This window comes from Dysidea avara, chromosome 8, assembly GCF_963678975.1.
Source record: "Dysidea avara chromosome 8, odDysAvar1.4, whole genome shotgun sequence".
Lineage (NCBI taxonomy): Eukaryota > Metazoa > Porifera > Demospongiae > Dictyoceratida > Dysideidae > Dysidea > Dysidea avara.
In genome coordinates, this window is record NC_089279.1 from 31,429,454 (window position 1) to 31,449,729 (window position 20,276).

The following is a 20,276-nucleotide window of genomic DNA, read 5'->3' on the forward strand; positions in this document are numbered from 1 at the left end:
ATGATATAAAATTTTTATTACAATTATTTTAATATGCGCTAATAAAAGCTAGGCGCTTATTGGTTTAAATATGGTGTAATTAGTAAACAATGTCAGAGTGGTAAGGCCGTGAAATGGGGGGAAGACAAAGTAGTTCAAGTAGTGGAAGAGAATCTTCTACACAAGTTTTACCAGTTCCAGAACGGGCTACGAACAGAAACAGAACTGAAACAGCCAGTAGCAGCAGAGATTCGAGTAGAGTGAACGTTACGGATCAACCTCGGGAACAACCACGCACTGAACGAAGACATGAGAGCACTGCTAGCAGTTTGAGGGCCGCCAGAACGTCAAGACCAGCCTCAAGTTATGCGGAAGGCTCCCGTTCAGTAAGAGAACGTACCAGGGTGGTACCCCATCCGAACACTTACAGTTCTTCAGCTCCAGCGAGTAATAATCCTCCGCTTGATATCAGTTTACTTCTTGGTGGGCTACGAGACATGGCCGTCATTGCAAGTTAGTAAATTGAGTAATTAGTGTTGTGGCTGTATACATGGTCTTGCCACTTTTTTGTGTCAATGTGTTTTAATTTGTGTAGTGTGTACCATTTGGTGGTTAAATTGACTGCCTTGAAGAATCCAATTTTATGGGTCTTGGTGTAGTAAATTTGACAAATTTTTAAAGTGCAGGTATATGATTCAAATAAATATATTGGGGCAGCGAAAAGTAACATGGCCTGAATCTGGTTGGCTTTATATATTATGAGGTCATGAACTACACCTTAACTTTGGGTGGGATCAACTTGAGTGACCTGTATAATGATATGGTCTTACTACTGAGGTCTCATGAGATACATTGTAGCCATGTAACTTGCAAGGCCATGGTCTAAGAGGTGTCACTAGTGAGGTTTCACTAGACCAATCTTTAACAATTGGCTATTAAACAGCACTACAGGATATTGGATAGGAATTTCACAATATTTGTGGTGTTGATCAGTTTTGTGCCACAGAAATGTGATTGTGTGCTTGAGTGGTGGTAAATGTTATTGCCATATTGTCTCGAATTACAGCCTGGGCATTTATTTCTTTCAAGCAACATTTTACCCCGGCTACTAAATGAGACCGGCAACTATACAAGACCAGCGTTTATATACCTGACCAGCATTCACTGTCAACTTCATACCTTGGTGTTGTACTCTCCTGGACTCTCCTTGATGTTTCCCTCAGCATATTTCATAGATTCAAGCTTAAAAGGAACTCTATAAAACCTTCACTTCATCGTTTATAACACCACCCAGAATTGTTAAAAATAATGATTGCACTAGATGTTTATTTGAGACGCAGCGTTTATTTTTGTTATGATGCTGTATACCCTTGGTGACTAAACAAGACCAGGTGTTTATACGAGACCAACTGTAATTCGAGGCAATATGGTAGCTAAAGAATAATACCAAGAGTACATAATAATAATATTATGTACTCTTGATAATGCCATACAGTGTGTAAAGTTCTCTCTTTTTTTTGCGAATTTACGAACAAGTTTTAACTTACAAAACTTTCTGTTGGCAGACTGAATTTCTTGTGAGCAGAGTTTTGCCCAAACCTGTTTTTGTAACTTTACCGTAGTATCCAAAGACATGCATAGAATTATGGAGAAATCGTTCATGTCTCGCAGATTTCACAAACACGGAAATATTTATGCTGAACTCTATTTTAGCTGCTTCACAAAAATTGGACTCCCAACAACAACCTGCTGTAAGTTATTAGATTCTGGGTATTTCACACACACCAATTAGGCCACTCCAAATAAATTCTCTGTTTCCCGTCCACCACTTGCATCTCGTTACTGTCAGCTCTAAATATTCATATTCTTCCATTATTTTCCGGTTATTCTTGCATACTGACAGGCTCAGTAAAAGCCATCTTGAAACAGTGTCAGCTCACGTGTCAGCTGCCTGGTATTATGCCATTATTAGCTATCAGGTCAACACAAACTTCATGTTTGTGTTATTTTTGCAACTTAAAAAGGAAGGACCAAGCCTAAGAGCATGCTTTTATACAGCTTTTTTATGGCTGTGCCAGGCAAATAATAGCTTTAAAAGCTGCCAATCTTATAGTGAAATAATGGAAACGGACTGCCAACCCGCATGCAAGTATGCCTGAGTCCAGACCAGGAAACAGATAATTTATTTGGAGTGGCCTTATCCACAGTAGAAAAAGTCTAAACGTTATTGGAGAGGGAAATATCTCATAACATTCAGATAGCTCAGTAACACATTGTTGGTTTGAAACAGAACCTACCAATATTTGCCACTGTTTATTAACGTATACGTGTCAATGAATTAGCTGATTGAAAGTTAACAACTGTTTTCCTAGACAGAATTATGTTTGAAACTAAAGCAATAAAGCATGTTGGTGGGATTTATTAGTCAATCCATATTAGGAAATAGATTGTACTGTTATGTGTATCCCATGCTTCAGTTTGAAAGTGATAATCTCATGTATCAATTTCTTCTACAAATTTTATTGCTCTGTATGATGGGTGCTTCGTAATTGTTTATATAATTGTTGGCTATCTGATACACCAATGTAGAAGAGGCTTCTTCCTGCATCATATGATGTGTGTACAATAATTGTAGACAGTTGAGCAATGCTGCCTGGTATTATGCCATTATTAGCTATCGTTCTTTTTTTATGTTGAGAGATTATGTAGTACTTTCTTGTAGCTAGCATAGATATGTGTGACTCTTACTAGGGATTGGAAATGGTGTCATGTGCCATGTTTCAGATGTGGATGTGGTTTACACAATTTACATCGCATATACTAGTGGAGTTTTGCAGGATTTGTAAAAGGGATTAGGACCTGTGGGTATATTGTGCCACCATTCTGTGAGATTTGCTTGAAGGTTAGATTAAAGTTTGAAAGACAAACAGCGGTGCTAGATAGCAACTGAGTTACGAGAACAGAAACACAACTGTATAATGATAGTAAGCAAATGCGTATCTAAGGAAATTCGCCTTTAAACTAGGGGTGTGATGTATAAACTGTTCTTTTAACTTCTAATGACCAAGGAGGATTTTTAATACCCATGATACCAAAACATGTGTACAGAGGCTACAGGAACAGAAACCAAAACGGCATGATATAGTGAGTTCCTTCTAAAGGAGGGGCCAGTCAATAGCTTCCACCAATCCAATTTGGCTTTGCTCAACCTTACAGAACTTTCACACTATACAAAACACTAAGTTCTCTTCACAGCAGTAGGAAGCGTAACATGCCTTGTATCATTAGTGATGTCATTTGTACAGATAGTAGTATACTGGTCTTGTGACACTGTTTCTGATCTCTATTATGAGTAGTACATCTATTCTTGTTGGTTACAAACGTACACTATGTATTGTTACGAGGTAGCTGTAAGAAGATTTTGGAACACATGTATACTGTATGTAGTGTGATCCACCAACTTACACACTAGAGCATTTTTTTATACTTGAACTCAAGACAAAAAGAGAGATGTTTAAAAATGTACTCTTCTATTTTCTTGATGTCTACCTTATGGCCTAAAGTTATTGACACTTTTTATTCAGGGAGAATCCCAGATGCTATACTACTACTACACTGTATGTCCTAACATTGTAAGGTTTTGTTGTATTTATACATACAGTAATCTGGGTGTTCTGGTATTGCAGATGGATTGGATTGTGTGGTTTTGTTAAGGAGAATGAAAAGTTTTGTAGGAAGTTAGGAACTAATAAAATGGTTTTACCAATTTGTAAAAAACTTAATTGTGCTTGGCCGTTATCACAGGAAACGTTCTTTTGATCATGAAGTGTTTACTTACTGTTTTTAAACACCAACTTTAATTATGTTTACAGCTATAAGAATTAAGGTTCGTCCAAAAATAATTTTTTTTGTGCCTTCTAGCTTTTAAAAGATTTTTGATTATCACTCATAGACACTTTGTACAGGTTCTGCCTTCTGTTCACCCTCCAGGACTCAGTGTTATTAGTTTTTCACATTTGAGAAGTCACTGTACACCTTATCCATAAGAAAGAAATTTTGATGTGACAAGCTGCTGGAGTGCATACCTCTACTCTGAAGTTTGAAGGTTATAATCATACAGTATAGTAGTACTGTATTAGCAAGAGTTTATAATATACATACTGATGAGAGTAACTTACTCTCATATACCCCTGTAGAAGGACGTATCATGAAGTTATGACTTAGCACTTCTGAGTTCACCTGTTTTTCTTTGTATAATTAATGATGTCATATGGTATCAATTGAACGTGTAGCTAACAACGTCCCTAGCAACCAAATTAACTCCAGCTCTAAGCATTTCTCACCAAACTACAATTGTTCCTTCATGGGTTAAGATCGCTTCGTAGGCATTTCTTGCTAGGCCATTTGCGAATATGGCTATCCTGAACATCACGAGTGTGAAATGATGCTAACGATTCTTGCACTTTTACGGCTGTTCGTACGTCACAAACCACAACATCTTGTCATTACATCATAACTTCACGATATACCCTTCTACAGGGTATATGAGAGTAGGATACTCTCCTCGGTATATATATATATATATTATGTATTAGGGATCACAGAGATTTGTAATTTTCTTCATTTGTAATGCTGTGTAGTGGCTGGCTGAATGGCTACTTTACTTTTCAGTAATTGATAGTTGGGATGTGTATTCAGACGAGATCATTAATTATAGTACCATTCTTTGTTTTGATGTGATATGTGCTGGTTCACCAGTCATAACTATGTTGGATTATAGCCATAAAAGTAGTGAAACAAGGGAGGTCACCTACATACTAGTGGACATTTAATCCATATTTCAGGTATAGGAATGTAATGTCCACTTATCTGCAGGTGTAGGCAACCTTGATCTTCTACTTGTGAAGTGCTGTATACCACCGTGTTAGTGGGTGTTTCTTTTTTGTCTGTCCCATTTTGCTATTAGCATGATACAATGGGACCTGTAGAGTATGGGCATCTTGGGAACATCATAAGCAACCTGTCCTGATTTTCCATGTCTGAGGGAGTCCCAAAAAACTGTGTATATATACAATGTTTCAGTTCTTAGTTCAAAGTCTGTGCTCTTACAGAGGCTGTGATATGTCAGTGTTGTCATGCTTAATTGATGTTTTAACAGTATGCTTTGCAGAGGGGGTGCGCATAAGAGTACATTCGTGAATTGTTGAAAATTGTGAATTTCCCTTATAAAGAGGGGTCCTTAGTTAAGGGGTGTATAAGCTACTCGTACTGTTGATTTGAGACCTATTCAGATGTCCTTTATGAACAGGTTACTAACAATTCAAGCGCATCCTTTGTATACATTCACACCAAAGGATGCCATCTATCCCATAATTGTTTGAGTGAAACTATATACCACTTGTGAAAGTGAATCACATGCATTGATTGTAGCCTTACTTGGCAGCCACCTCCTACAATAAGACCACCTCTTTTTAGTGGCTAAATGTGCCACATTCACTTATGATTGAGGCGATGGTTTTGGTCCCATACATAAGTAGGCCTGTCTATTCAGTTTCTTTTAGGAAAGGGACAATGAGTCCATTTAATCTCTAGGTGTATAGCCAGCTAATACCTTGACAGTTTTTTACATCACGCACATATGAAGGCAGTTTTATTGAAGAAATCATGATGATCTTGTTTACGTTTACCATACCATAAACAAGCGCATGTGACACATGTACCATTGGGGATGAACTAATAATTATAAGACATTCAAAATCTCCATGAGCAGGCAAATAAGATGGTGTATAGGTTCAGTTGATTTGAGACTTGGTTTTCTGAGAAATAGCTCGAGTAAATATTTGCATATTTTTTTCTTGTATGAGTGCATCACATGCTTGGATATCTTGTATTGGAGGCTTTTATGTTATGACGTGTGTGATTCTGCAAAGAACAGCCAGTGCATCGTGATATTCTATCGTGCAACTCTGGTTTTGTAGAAAAATAATTTGTATGATTATTATTGAGATATTGAAGTTGAAAATGTATCAATTACAAGATCTAGCAACTTTCACAGACATGTTTGTAATAGCATGATGATTTCTGAATGTTTCAGGTTCCATTGAATTTGTAATTTGCCCATCAGACTTTGTGGTATACATGACATGGCCACTATAATGAGGTGGTCTTATTAATGAGGTGGCTGTTTAGTAAGGTTTCAGTGTACAACAATCTTTGTTCCATGGTTCAGGTTTTACTTTTATAACTTTATACTCTGGTGAATACTACAGTAACTGGAAAGTGGAAAATCAGGACACCTCTGATTGGTCCTGTCTGTTGTCACACCTTTTGGCAGAATTTCTTATTCAAGCAATTATTTATTTTAATAGTGTGGTCTAAGCATATTGAGATAGTGAGAAATCATCAGCTGTTGCATTAAAATGATATATATGGTTTTGCTTCAACTTCCTTGTATGGACATTATTTCACAGTCTATTGGTTGTCATACACCTGTTATGAATTCTTCAGTTAATTTGTGGTCTTCTTGGTAGACTGATATCCTTGTGTTAGTCATTTCTTGTGTAGGAAGTATACTTGATATCATTAGTACGCCTACCTTTTGGTGTGTGCGTGTGTGCACGCGCGCGTAGCGCTCGAGCGTGCAGATGTGTGTGGTGCAGTGTCACACACGCACACTGCACCACACACATCTGCACGCACTCGAGCGCTACGCGCGCGCGTGCGCACACACACACACACACCACGATCTCACTTGTTTATTATCTGCATTATGGCAAAGTCTCAACAAACACAAATTTGATAAATGAGTGATTACACAGGAAATCTCAGTAGTCAAAATCATGTACGTACCTCTGCACCACACACATCTGCACGCACTCGAGCGCTACGCGCGCGCGTGCGCACACACACACACACACACCACGATCTCACTTGTTTATTATCTGCATTATGGCAAAGTCTCAACAAACACAAATTTGATAAATGAGTGATTACACAGGAAATCTCAGTAGTCAAAATCATGTACGTACCTCTGCACCACACACATCTGCACGCACTCGAGCGCTACGCGCGCGCGTGCGCGCACACACACACACACACCACGATCTCACTTGTTTATTATCTGCATTATGGCAAAGTCTCAACAAACACAAATTTGATAAATGAGTGATTACACAGGAAATCTCAGTAGTCAAAATCATGTACGTACCTCAGAATCCATATAGTCTGTTCCTCATGTACATTATAATTGGAAGAAATTGGGATTCAATTATTGTTCACCCACTGCTGTTGGTGTTCACTCAAGGATATCCTTAGTGCTAACTGTGTGGAAGTATTGTTCCTTGGGAGTATGCTGGTACACAAATCAACACCACTCACTTTTCTTCCTGTGGATCAATCTTTATCCCCTCTGGGAGATTCGCCCACCTGGCCAATGAGTATTTTATTTTACAAACCTTTTGAGTTTAGTCCAGGTGAGGGTACTTCCCAGTAGGGTGGATAGGCAATAGTGGGTACTTGGATCAGGGGCCTGGTCTGTAGAAGGAAAGACGATGTGTATGCATGATGTAAACCTTGTTGTTGGCCTACAAGAGATCCATGCCCCCAGCTTGGACTCCACACAGTTGGGGACAGGGCTGCTGCCATGAGCAACACCAACAATGACCGTGTGTGTTACACAGGTCTACCTACCATGAGGAGGTTGGCAGCATACATGCACGCATGCATTCTAAGCACCAATGTGTACAAGGTGTATGTCCAAGTGCAGACAGTTACAGTAAATATTAAACAGTAATCCTTCATCACTATTGTGTAATCCCCTTATGGCTGCTGTCACCATGGTCGATGTTATTTATTACCCAGCTAGTATAAAAGTGTCTGTTATGTCTGTGACAACATGGACAGTAGGACACTTCTAGTTTTAGGGGCAGTGTTTGTACATTAGGATGATCACACATATGTACACTTTCTCTACTATACAATGGTTTACTTCAAGTAGAAGCATAGGTGTAGACTTCAGGTCTGTATGACATACGTACTGGTCTGTGTTATAAAGTCTTTCACACATGCAAGTGTAAGGCTTGAGGAAGGGAGTGTTTATTTCATTTTGTTTTGCCAATTGGTTTTCATACTGTGTAGACTCCAAGTGAAAGTGGTTACATTATAATGTATGTAGGAGGTTGAAGGCTTACAAATGACAGTGGTGATATACAGTGTCACAATACTGTGTTCTGTTCTTGGAAAGATGTAATTCGTGGAGCAAACGTAAAGGGATTTCTCTACATTGTATGTTGAGCTGAAATCACTGTCAGTAGTTGTGTACAGATATGTGCTGCCCATGGGATGACAGAAAAGGGAACAGTTGTAAAGAGTGTTTAGTAGTGTACACAAGTAGTCGAATCATTCCCTTAGAACCTGTACAAGTACTATGGTGGTAATGATATTATCCCTAGTATATGGACAATTCCTTCTACATTGTAATCACACTACTTCAGCCTTGTTCTATATTCATTTTATTTGAGCTGAAGCAAAATATCTTCTTTTTAAATTAGTATCTGAACAGTCACTTCAATTCAGATATAACTGAAGGTTAGATACTATATAAGTCCTACTGGAATGTGTAGAAATAGGATATGTGGTACATTGTTATAATATTGGAAGTACAGTACAGTTACGTGTGTGTGGAGTATGTATTTTATTTACTATGGTAGATCATGTTACTTACAATGAATTATCATGTACAAGAATATTACGGGTGTCACTATTGGTTAATAGGAATCAGATGTCCGGTGTGTCGAAGTCGTATTCCTATTAATTCATTTGAGAATCACATGATGAAGTGTTTGGAACCTAAACTGTCATATAATGGTGAGTTTGTGTGTGCATATGCATGTATGTATGTGTTGCAGCATAGCCAAGTGGCTAGAGTATCAGCCTGGTAATCGAAAGGTTCCCCGGTTATGCCAATTCGGTGTTGTTTTTGTTTCCGTGTCAAATGGAGAAGCAGCCCATAACATCAATGGGTACCTGGTGTTTACTGGGACAGCAAATGCCCAACTGTCCTTGTCTCGCTTAGTGGTGTTGGGGTTGTTGTGGAACTTTGGGTTCCGTGACCTCTCTCCATTTTACCGGACAGTCCTACTAGTCCTGGCCCAGGAGAATTTTCCTGCACAAGCCTCAAGTGCCTGAGTAGTGCACAGGCATACCAGTGCTGGTTTGCTGGGCGGCAATAGCTGTGTTTCGCATGGCTGCCAAAGACTTTGCTTTGATTTATGTATGTGTTGTGTGTGTATGTATGTGCGTGCATGCTGTTTCCTGTTGTCAATATTGTTTTACTTTGTACAGTATCTCAACTGGACCATGACGCTGGAGAGTGTATCATTTGTCTAGAAGATATGGTTGTTGGTGAGAACACTTTGTGTACTGAGCATGTGTAGTAAACAAATCATGTTGAAAGTGGTGTACTCAAGTATACCAAATGACATGGGTCTCTCAGATCCACCTTGCTCTCCAAGTATTTACAATGAAAATAGGTGAAGCATTCTAAAAATGGACTACATCTTTGAGCAATTTATTATCTCTATGTCATCGTTAAACCAGCTGGCTATGATCCTTCCCTTGTTCTACATGATTGGTGGATCAATACCACAGTCAACATGTACTTTAGAATAGATAGCCCTAAATGTTTTGAAAAATTGTTGGGACTCAAGAGCATTACATTATTTTTAAGAATATAGTCAGGGGAAGTTGGTCACTCTTCATAACCCTACAATTACACAACCAAAACCAAGCATTGTTCCAGGTGTAAATGCTTCTTTAACGTCTTTGAAAACAGTGTGCTGTGCTGAGAAGGCTTGTAATTGCCCTGGGATGCATCGGTATGGATATATGATCCGTCCTTTAGAATACACAAGTACAACGAGAAATAGTTCGATTAGGGATCAAAGAAATACAAAGTAGTGAAACAAGGGAGATCGCCTATACCACTTCAATCTCTACTTCAGTCTATAACCATGACTGAAGTAAGGATTAAATTTCCACTAGTATATCTGCAGGTGTAGGCACAGTCAATCAGGCAGTCAGTCAGTAGAAAATTCCACTGAATAAATTAAAAATTGTAGCAACCTATTGAAAGTGTTTTAGATCGTATTGAAGGTACTTTTGGGCTTGGTTATACCTAACCAATACTGCCAAGGCACCATGAAGGTGTATTGTGAGGCTGGTTTTAGGGTGATATTTTTTTCATGATCCCTAATGTACGGTACTACTGTACTATATGATTAGGGATTAGGAGGTGTCAACATTTCATGAAATGATGACATACGAGTGTTCTTCCTCTGGAGTATATCATCTTCAGTTTTGAGGGCAGAAAATCTGTAATTGAGATTATTATTGGTGTGCGCTATATTGGAATGTATTTAATAAATCAAAAACTGATCATGAAATATTTGAAGCATTAGCACTCACATAGCTATCAATTAGTAGTATGGAGGTGTACAATAATTGTATGCTATTACTAGTAAATCTTGTGTGTATGTGCATAGATAGCATATTTCTGAAAGCTCACATACAAATACTACAATGATTTCAAATGTACATGGATGATTAAATACCTGTGCCTACAATAATTACCTAGATTTAGTACTAGTCCAAAATACTTAACGTGTTCTGCCTGTCACACATTGCATCTTCTCTTTCAGGTGACTCTATTGCAAGACTACCCTGCTTGTGTGTTTATCATCAAAAGTAAGACTATAACATGTGTGACTGTCTCAGCAAAAACCCGCCTAGTTCACACAGCATGCATTTTGAGAAAAACGAAGTTCAAAAAAGAAATGGTGAATTTATGCATGTTAGTATGCAAATTTTAATCGAGCAGGAAAGGAAGTCACAAATCAATTAAACCTATACACCATCTTATTTACCTGCTCGTAGAGAGGTTGAAACTCATAGTTTATTTATTTAGCCCCAATGGTACGTGTGTTACATGTGCTTGTTTATGGTGTGGTGAACGTAAACAAGATAGTCCAGCGCCTAAGCCAAATATTTGTTCACTTTTTGATAAAAGCACCAATTTTTTTACAGAGTATATGGAGCATGCACTAAGTGTTTTAAGAAGGGGAGGCACGTAAAAAGTCCTCAGGAACACCCCTTTTTGCACCCTGACAAGAAAACTATTTGTTACTATTAAAAATCAATCGTGTTTCTATCAAGTTAACTGCTGGGCCTAGTATCATAGTAGTACAAAGCATACAGCTGGAACATATTAGCCTATTAGTAATCTATAAAAAACAAATAGTTTTTCTCACCTAGGCAGTAAACAAAATCACTAAAATTTCCATTTGCAGGGATTCTGTTAAAGTTTTGGACCTTCAATGCTGACGATTGTGTAGTACTATGCACAAGGATCATCCTGATGTGTATCGTTTCTTTATTAAAGGGGTATAACAAAAGTTATTTAATGCTAAAGTCACAGGTGGATATCTCAACAAAAAACCATGAACTACAGCAGTTCAATTATCAAGTACAGAGCTTGAACAAAAGGTCCCTTGTCCTTATACTGGGCACCATATGAAAGGTAATTAAATTTATAGTTTAATGAAGGCAGTTGCAAGTTGTTTCAACATCTTGTTCTCAAGTTATAGCGCTTTCAATTCAGTGTAATATAGTATAAGCAAGAAAAGCACAAGGAAGTGTCATAAGGTACTTCTTAGTGCTCAAAATCTCACTTCATTGGAACCTAGCTCCTTTATGCTTATTTTGAGCATTATCACAGCACTAAGAAATACCTTAATACTCATCTGTGTGCTTTTCTTGCTTATAGTACAGTAATTATGTAAGTCAACCTCACACTAATTGCAACAAAAGCAAACTCAACAGATTTTGTTTCCTTATTATGTCCTCAATGACAGAAAAAAAGTCCTAAGGAATCCTCGTGGGGGAACAGTGTGAAAATCATTGAAATAAAAACCCACTTCTTTGCTCCTTAATGGTTTGATGTTTTTACAGTTTTTATAGTCATATCTCAGCTAGGGTATTACTTGTATCAAAACTTATTATACCACTAAAAAGCTCTCGCAAAGATGAATCTTTTGGTACTACAATTATCACCTTAGGATAAAGTGTTAACAAGTTATAATCAAATATAATTAATAATATACAGTGCTATCAAAGAGACTGTAGCAAACGCCCTTGTATGACTACTCAAGTGTGCCAATACCATTGACGTAAGATGTGTTTGTGCAGCCAGTTCTCTTGCAGTTACCACAAGCAGGAGTGCACTCATTATTGTGCTTCTTGCACGAGCATCTTAGATTACTGCAGTCAGTCTGTCAGTTGCATCTGATCACCAGCAGCAGATGTTCAGGACCAGGAGGTAGCGGTGTTTGAAGTGGCACAAACCCCTCTTCACACTCTTACCATCCCCAGTCTCTGGGATGAAGTTCTACAGCTAATCCTTTCATTCTTGAATTTGAAGGTACACGTGAAGGATGTGGTACTTTGCTGCTGCTAAAGTTGGTGATAAGGATGCACCTTTTCACAAAACCATTTATGTCAGAGAGAATCTAGTGTGTCAGTTAACATTCCATTGTAGACTAGTGCTAGAGCTTTCTCTCCTGCATTTATCACATCATGTGTGGAGGCTGAATCAGAATGGAACACTTTTGCTTGCTCACGCAACATACTGCTTGCTTTGAATTTGCTAAGGGGTGTCTTTTTTTCCAATCCCATAGAGATGTGATGTTCCCAAGAATAGCATGGATGAAGAGGATGTTGCTACAGATGTCTTGACCAAGCTTTTATTTTGCGGCTCTGATGTTCCAGATGTAAAGCTTTTTAGTGTTTTTCTTTGGCTCAAGACGAAAGAAGATGTCACGGTAGTTTAGACTTGTGTGGTAGCAGAGCAGAACAATGAGGTCAGTGTCTTTACCAACTAGCACAGTGGTACTGGTGGTAGCAGATTGAACATCCTTCTGAACAATCAAAAGATCAGCATCTCCTGGTGCATGGTAAGTTTTGTAGTTACTTTTGTACTCAGCATGAAAATAAATTGCTGCTCATTTGTTCAGTTGGACAAAAACTGGTCCTTCTTCATTTTGATGGTCATGTTAGCAGCAACTGTCACAGTTGCACCAGCCATTCCTTTTGACTGCCTCTGATGTGTCATATCTTTTATGTTCATATTTACATAGCTATCAAATACAACTATGGCATCCTTGTACTTTCTTGCTGCATATTCTGTGTACTGGTGGCAGATGTCTTCATAATAGAACTGCGCGACCATGCATGGTATGCATTGTAGAAGTGTTCCACCATCCAGGACATACTGAATGCCATCATCTGGGTGGAATATCTGCTAGGACACCACTTTCACAGATCTTCTATTGCATCAGCAAGTGCTGGCTAACTTCTACACAGCTCATGTTTGAAGGTTAACTCCAGATCATCTGATGATTACATGACAGTAGTAAGTCTCTGATCTGAAAGAGGAGCAGAGGATCAACCTGAATCCCTCCGAAGATGACCAAAGATGACCAAAAATCTCTCCTTAGATGAAAAAATTATAGACCTGCCATTGCTTGATGTGGTTGGCATTGGCTCCTTCCTCTTGGTTGGTGTCTTTTGCTATTTGGTGTGGGTTGAAGTATTTGCGGCAACATTGCTGATGTACTACTTCCCCAGGCATAGTACAAATGCTGTCATTCCTGGAAATACTGACCTGGTTGATGGTTGAACTATCCTTTGCTGTTCGAATAGAAGATGGGACACCTGTATCTGCAGAAGTCTTGTAGATGGTGCACAATACAGGTTGTGCATCCATTGCTGGAATAAGAATTGAGAATATTTGAGCGAGCTGGAATACGGAATGATCAGCTTACCTTTATCTAAAAGTCTCTGGTTCATTCCCAGGTTTCAGCACCTAATCAAGATAGACAAAGTTTGCCCTGACTTGTTCAGTTAGTTAGTAAGTATTCTTCTCATGCTATTACCAGCATTAAAAAGCCACTACAACTACTCTGCCTTATATACCATACAATGTTGGGCCCGATCATTCTCATTGGTAGATGTGATATTTTGCGCATCCACAACATAACCTTTCTCTGCTGGTTGAAAACTCTCAAGCTCACTATAGTACTCTGTAGCATGCAACAACATGCATAAAGGTATTACTACAGTAGTTACAGTTGCAAAACATGTACACATACAAAGAGTAAGCAAATCCAGGATATATTTAATTATACCTCATTAACACATTTTCCTAAGGTGATAATTTTAGTAACAAAAGATTTGTCTTTGCGAGAGCTTTTTAATGGTATAATAAGTTTTGATATAAGTAGTACCCTAGCTGAGATATGACTATAAACACTGTAAAAACATCAAACCGTTAAGGAGCAAAAAAAGTGGAGTTTTATTTTAATTGTTTTCTCACTATTACCCCATGAGGATTCCTTAGGACTTTTTTCTGTCATTGAGGACATAATAAGGAAACTAAATCTGTTGAGTTTGCTTTTGTTGCAATTAGTGTGAGGTTGACCCAATATTCTTGGTAAAATGCCTGTACTATTATGCTATATTACACTGAATTGAAAGCGCTGTAACTTGAGAACAAGATGTTGAAACAACTTGCAACTGCCTTCATTAAATTATAAATTTAATTACCTTTCATATGGTGCCCAGTATAAGGACAAGAGACCTTTTGTTCAAGCTCTGTGCTTGATAATTGAACTGCTGTAGTTCATGGTTTTTTGTTGAGCTATCCACCTGTGACTTTAGCATTAAATAACTTTTGTTATACCCCTTTAATAAAGAAATGATACACATCAGGATGATCCTTGTACATAGTACTACACAATCGTCAGCATCGAAGGTCCAAAACTTTAACAGAATCCCTGCAAATAGAAATTTTAGTGATTTTGTTTACTGCCTAGGTGGGAAAACTATTTGTTTTTTTTATAGATTACTAATAGGCTATTATGTTCCAGCTGTATGCTTTGTACTGCTATGATACTAGGCCCAGCAGTTAACTTGATAGAAACATGATTGATTTTTAATAGTAACAAATGGTTTTCTTGTCAGGGTGCAAATAGGGGTGTTCCTGAGGACTTTTTACGTGTCTCCCCTTCTTAAAACACTTAGTGCACGCTCCATATACCCTGTAAAAAAATTGGTGCTTTTATCAAAAAGTGAACGATTATGTCAATTTTAAGGGCTTATGTACTGCACTAAGATGTTCATCATTTCTTCAATAAACTTCATACGTGTATGCACGTAACCATACCTTTGTTGATCTGCCAATCCATGGTGTACATTTTAAGATGCCAACTCTGTAGCATAATGCAAATGGAAGCCCGCCCCTTCACAAAACTTTGGTGATCCATTCGTTGGACACTGTAGGTAATGCTGAGAATATAAAAAAAGTTCAGAAGTTGTGCAAGCTAGGCAGTTTTTTTGCTGAGATGGTCACGGGCTATACATGACTGTATTAAATGCTCAACATCCCTTCTTAGGTGTATAGAAAAATGGCTCAAAATTAAGCAGAGTTGTCCAGAACATCCAACTGATCTAACCACCACTGATTCCTCTTAAATTATAATTAACACTATTATTTTGTCTTGTACAAGTTGTCTTGTCCGTTCATTTGTGTTACTCCATTATTTTCACATGCCACGAGTGTAATTGTATATATAAAAATACATTGATACTTGTAGAACTACTATTTAACATTAATATGTACATTCACTCCTATTTTTAATGCTGTTCTTTAAATAGTTCTTTTGTTGTGTAGTCTGGCTTGGGTAGAAACCAGATGTTGCCATACATTATACAATAAGTGATATACCAAGATAACACAGCTACAAGGAATCCAAGTATCTTTTCTGGCATAGTATGGAAATACAAGTTTGTTGCTAAAGTCATTATACAAGCCAGTATGATTATGAATGTTGCGTACCAACGTAACCAGTTTAAAACTGATGAAATCTTCTTGTAACGTCTTAACAAGATAGGACGATGGAGAATATTTTCAGCTTTATTCCAAGTTTGTGGTATAATTGGGATGCACTCTTCTGTAATTACAAATATGATGTAGCAAAGAAGAAATGTATGTCCTGAAATATCAAATCCATACCAAATTCCTTTATTGCTGTAACAAGGTGACTTGTGCACAAACCCAGCTTTGGAGCACGTGCCAACATTATCATCCAATATCACAAACGCTGTGGTGACTACAAACCAGATCACGTGCGATATTACAATTCTAATACAATTCTTCACAACTCCAGCTCGAGATCCCAATTCGTATACATAAGAGGTCAGAATCACTAAAGGAACTAGCAGTAACAGTGTCCAACCCCAGCTGAACTTCACAAAAGCTTTGTTGAGAAAGTTCTTCGGATTGTCGAAGTAGGCTGGAGGCGACAGTGACAGAGAACACAAGGTGCTACCAACTATTACAGTCACGAACAGAAACAAAATCTTGGTTTTAACGTTTGTATATAACACCAGGTTCTGACACGATTCCATCTTTCTGCCTCGCTTTTTTTGCTGAAGTTCTAATTAATGTCTTTTATGACTTACGTAAATTTCAGTAGTCTTCCGTACGGCTATTCTCACGAGATTTGTCTGATTGTGCCACGCTGAGGTGATGGCGGGAAGTGAAGAAGTTGTTCCTTTCGAGTATGTTCCAGAATTTGTCGTGCAGTCGCACATTAATGATGCATTTGTGTTTTCAAACTAGTTACGACTCAGTGAAGGAGGTAGCTGATTATTTGCTAACCATAACTGACGTTAGACCAAAGATCGGGATCATTTGCGGATCAGGTCTAGGTGATTTGGCTAACCAAGTAGAGAATGCAGTGGAATTTGAGTACTCTAAAATACCAAAATTTCCCGTTAGCACTGGTGAGTGGGTCACAGCACAATACATAGTTACCTTGGTTGAAGCTGGTACGTGTGTGTGCATGCATACTGTGTATTCCAAGGCTGTTACAAGGCAGAGACACTATAGATCAGTGTAGTGTCTTATCGTTCACAAACAGCTACAACAACATCCTCTTGTTACCCAAACCAGTGGTCACTATGTGGTGCCACATGGCTTTCCTCTACAGAGGACACAACTATTGTGTTTGGTATAATTTGTGGGATAAGTGTTAATTCAAGTCTTTGTGCTTTAATGGTTTCTTCTCATACCCTTTGTCCACAAAAGCTAATGCCAAGAGTTAGTAATATCCTTTGTGTTAGCTCTTGAGTTTAAGAGGTACTAATTCTTTTTGTTGCCTTTTCCAATACAGTAGTACTATTTGTTTGTGTCACTGTGTTTTGTGCAGTTGTCGGACATGCTGGCAAGTTGATATTTGGAACAATCTCGGGTAAATCAGTTGTGTGTATGAAGGGAAGATTCCATTACTATGAAGGATACTCACCACAAAAGGTACAAGAAAGAGCTTTAACTAGGTGGTCACATTTTTCTGATTTGACATTAGATTACGATGCCAGTGAGAGTAATGAAACTATTAGGAGTTGAGATATTAATAGTAACAAATGCTGCTGGTGGATTAAACCAGAACTACAAGACTGGGGACATCATGATTATTAATGATCACATCAGTATTGTTGGTATGAGTGGGATTCACCCACTGATTGGACCTAATGATGACAAGTAAGTGGTGTGTGTAAGTGCGTGTGTGTGTGTGTACAGTCAGCACTATAAATAATAAAAGGTTTTACCATTTTTGAGCCAGTCATTTTGTGTTGGTTATAAAGTGTATAACAAACTTACATCTTAAAAGAATTTTGGCTGCAAATACTAAAACTGGTGAGAAAATGGCCACCTGTTATTTTCAGTTGTAGTGATGTGTATACAACGAAAGTAGTCATTAGTTTTGCAGTTATGTTTATGGGATGGTTCCTGGAATATTCAAATTTCTATTGTGCTAGGAGTTATTACATACTTGCACACTCTGTATGCATACAAAGTGCCATTCTCAACTTCAACTGCAGCAATACAGGATATGGCTTATCACAGTGTGTTCATTCTAACCTGTTTTACCTGTTGTTTTTTTTACAGGTTTGGTACCAGGTTTCCTTCTATCACATCAGCATACAATAAAGAGTTCCGTAAACTAGCAATGGATACATGTAAAGAACTTGACATGGAGGATTACACACAGACTGGAGTCTACTTGCACCTCAGTGGTCCCTCGTACGAGACAGCAGCTGAGTGTCGCATGTTACGCGCATGGGGTTCAGATGCTGTTGGAATGAGCACTGCACCAGAAGTGGTTGTTGCTGTACACTGTGGAATGAAAGTGCTAGGTCAGCAACTGTATAAATACCGGAATTCCTACTTAGCAGCGAGTTACTGTAATTATGTGTATGCAAATTTACAATGGATATTTTAAGAATGCAAAAATTATGAAACCTTTTTCGTAGGTGGTTTGTTTGTTTTTTTCTTTTTAAATAAGGAATGTTGCAACAAGCAGAATCATGTACATTGTTTCCTGGTGTTTATAGCCACAATGTCTTCTAATGTTACATCCCGCTTTTCAGGTTTATCACTGATCACCAACATGGTTGTGATGGACATTGACACAGAGGATGTGGAGCCGAATCACGAGGAGGTGTTGGAGACAAGCAAGCGTAGAGCACAAGACATGCAGCAAATTGTGAAAAAAGTTATTACCAAGATGAACATATCTTAACCCCAACCTGTAACCTTATTAGTCTGTCATGTGGATGTATTTTGACTGTAGTCTGTCACTCTAAGCATGATAACACTGACCTGCTTGTACGCATGTTAATGTGTATAAACCTAGAATGTGTATAAACTTAAGATAAGAGTATTAAAAGCTGTGGTCAACCTACCATTTAATCCTGCTCTCTGTGTACTCCAATAGTAGTTACATGTAGTCAGACCAGCCATGGTGCATTTATTGGTTAGTGTTAGATTTGTAATTATTAACTCCTTTCTAGAAATGACTGTTCTATTAGAGTATTTTGTCTAAGTTGTGCATTCTATTAGAGTAATTTAACAGGGATCTGTATGTAAATGAAGACTGATTGAACACATCACGGTACCAAGGGGGTTAATTAATTGAGGGAACACTGTAGTAGAATCTTACCTGGTTAATACAAGTGAAAAGGCTAAAAGAGGTGTTTTCAAACACACCTAACATCCTCTAAAGGGTCTCATGTCATGAAGATTTCAGTATTAATCTCTACTTATGCTATAGAACTACACAGTGATATAGTGACTGTATAATGCAGGTAGCAAGTCTACTGAATTTAGATCAGAAAAATAGCTGTTTGAGAGTTCTACTGTATTGTTTCTTAGAAAAACATCTTCGTAAAATAATGCCCCAGGAAGATAAAGACAAATGATGACTGAAATTTTCAGTACAAAAGGTCAAATCTGCTATGGCACTATCAAAACATGAATGTCATTAGGAGTACAATTTATATGGAATGTTTCATGCTTTTCTCACAAATGACACATCTTTCACACTACAGCTAGCACTCTACTATATAAGTTATTAATGTAATTTTAGCTGCTCTATTGTGGAGTATGAGCATGATATAAATGTCCTTATAAAATTAATGTCTCGTAAATCCAAGTTTTGTACTTGATGGTTTTTCAAATAAATTCCAAAAATTTCTCTTGGTGAAGTTTAACTACACCTGGCTTGCATGTTCTATCCAAACTTTATTACTTGAGCAGATGTATATGCTAAAATCATTAAAATATATTTCCTTTGAAGACTCCCAAATTATTTGACCCACATTGATGCACCTAATCTTTGTGAAATTCAAATCCATTAATTTTATATACACCTGCATGCTCACCCTATATAGTGAGCTATTATTATAGTCTCATTATTAATTTTTAGAAAGCGGATGGAAGTCCCAAATGTGATCGTGTGTGTATATCCTGCTTTAGTGAATGTGCTAGCAAGTTATATTCTATCTCAGGGAAATCATGCAGTTGTATGTAGGCCTGCGCCTATTATGCCGGCATAATCTTGAGAATAGCTAATAGGTCACCAATTTCGTGAGAATAATTCCGGAATAATAGGATGGTTACAAGCTAATTTTAGAATAATCGGACGACCGCGGGAATAATCGGTGGAATTAGGGGGCGAGACTCTTCTTGATTATCTAGAAGAAAGAGTTAAGCTACTACAAATGATATAAAGCTGACAGGAGTGCTGGCTGAAAGGAGCTGAAAAGCCTCTAAAAGATCAATATACTCTAACAGAACGCTCAAATACTCTAATAGAGCAGTCAGATCGTTTCATGTTAAC

General features: G+C 37.9%; 3 protein-coding genes across 3 annotated transcripts; 2 read left to right on the plus strand and 1 right to left on the minus strand.

Moving 5' to 3' along the window:
- The first annotated feature begins 49 nt into the window (after nucleotides 1-49).
- On the plus strand, nucleotides 50-15,724 carry LOC136263208 (E3 ubiquitin-protein ligase znrf2-like). The gene is made up of 5 exons (XM_066057714.1): nucleotides 50-492; nucleotides 8,752-8,844; nucleotides 9,322-9,381; nucleotides 10,677-10,722; nucleotides 15,486-15,724. Exons 1-5 carry the CDS (start codon nucleotides 114-116, stop codon nucleotides 15,562-15,564), a joined length of 657 nt encoding a protein of 218 aa, XP_065913786.1. The 5' UTR covers nucleotides 50-113; the 3' UTR covers nucleotides 15,565-15,724.
- On the minus strand, nucleotides 15,584-16,559 carry LOC136263207 (acyl-coenzyme A diphosphatase FITM2-like). The gene has a single exon (XM_066057713.1). It carries the CDS (start codon nucleotides 16,498-16,500, stop codon nucleotides 15,727-15,729), a length of 774 nt encoding a protein of 257 aa, XP_065913785.1. The 5' UTR covers nucleotides 16,501-16,559; the 3' UTR covers nucleotides 15,584-15,726.
- Nucleotides 16,494-18,839, plus strand: LOC136263204 (purine nucleoside phosphorylase-like). The gene is made up of 6 exons (XM_066057710.1): nucleotides 16,494-16,653; nucleotides 16,715-16,878; nucleotides 17,304-17,407; nucleotides 17,460-17,635; nucleotides 18,044-18,291; nucleotides 18,526-18,839. The coding sequence occupies exons 1-6, from the start codon at nucleotides 16,622-16,624 to the stop codon at nucleotides 18,675-18,677; spliced, it is 876 nt and encodes a 291-aa protein (XP_065913782.1). The 5' UTR covers nucleotides 16,494-16,621; the 3' UTR covers nucleotides 18,678-18,839.
- Nucleotides 18,840-20,276: the final 1,437 nt, after the last annotated feature.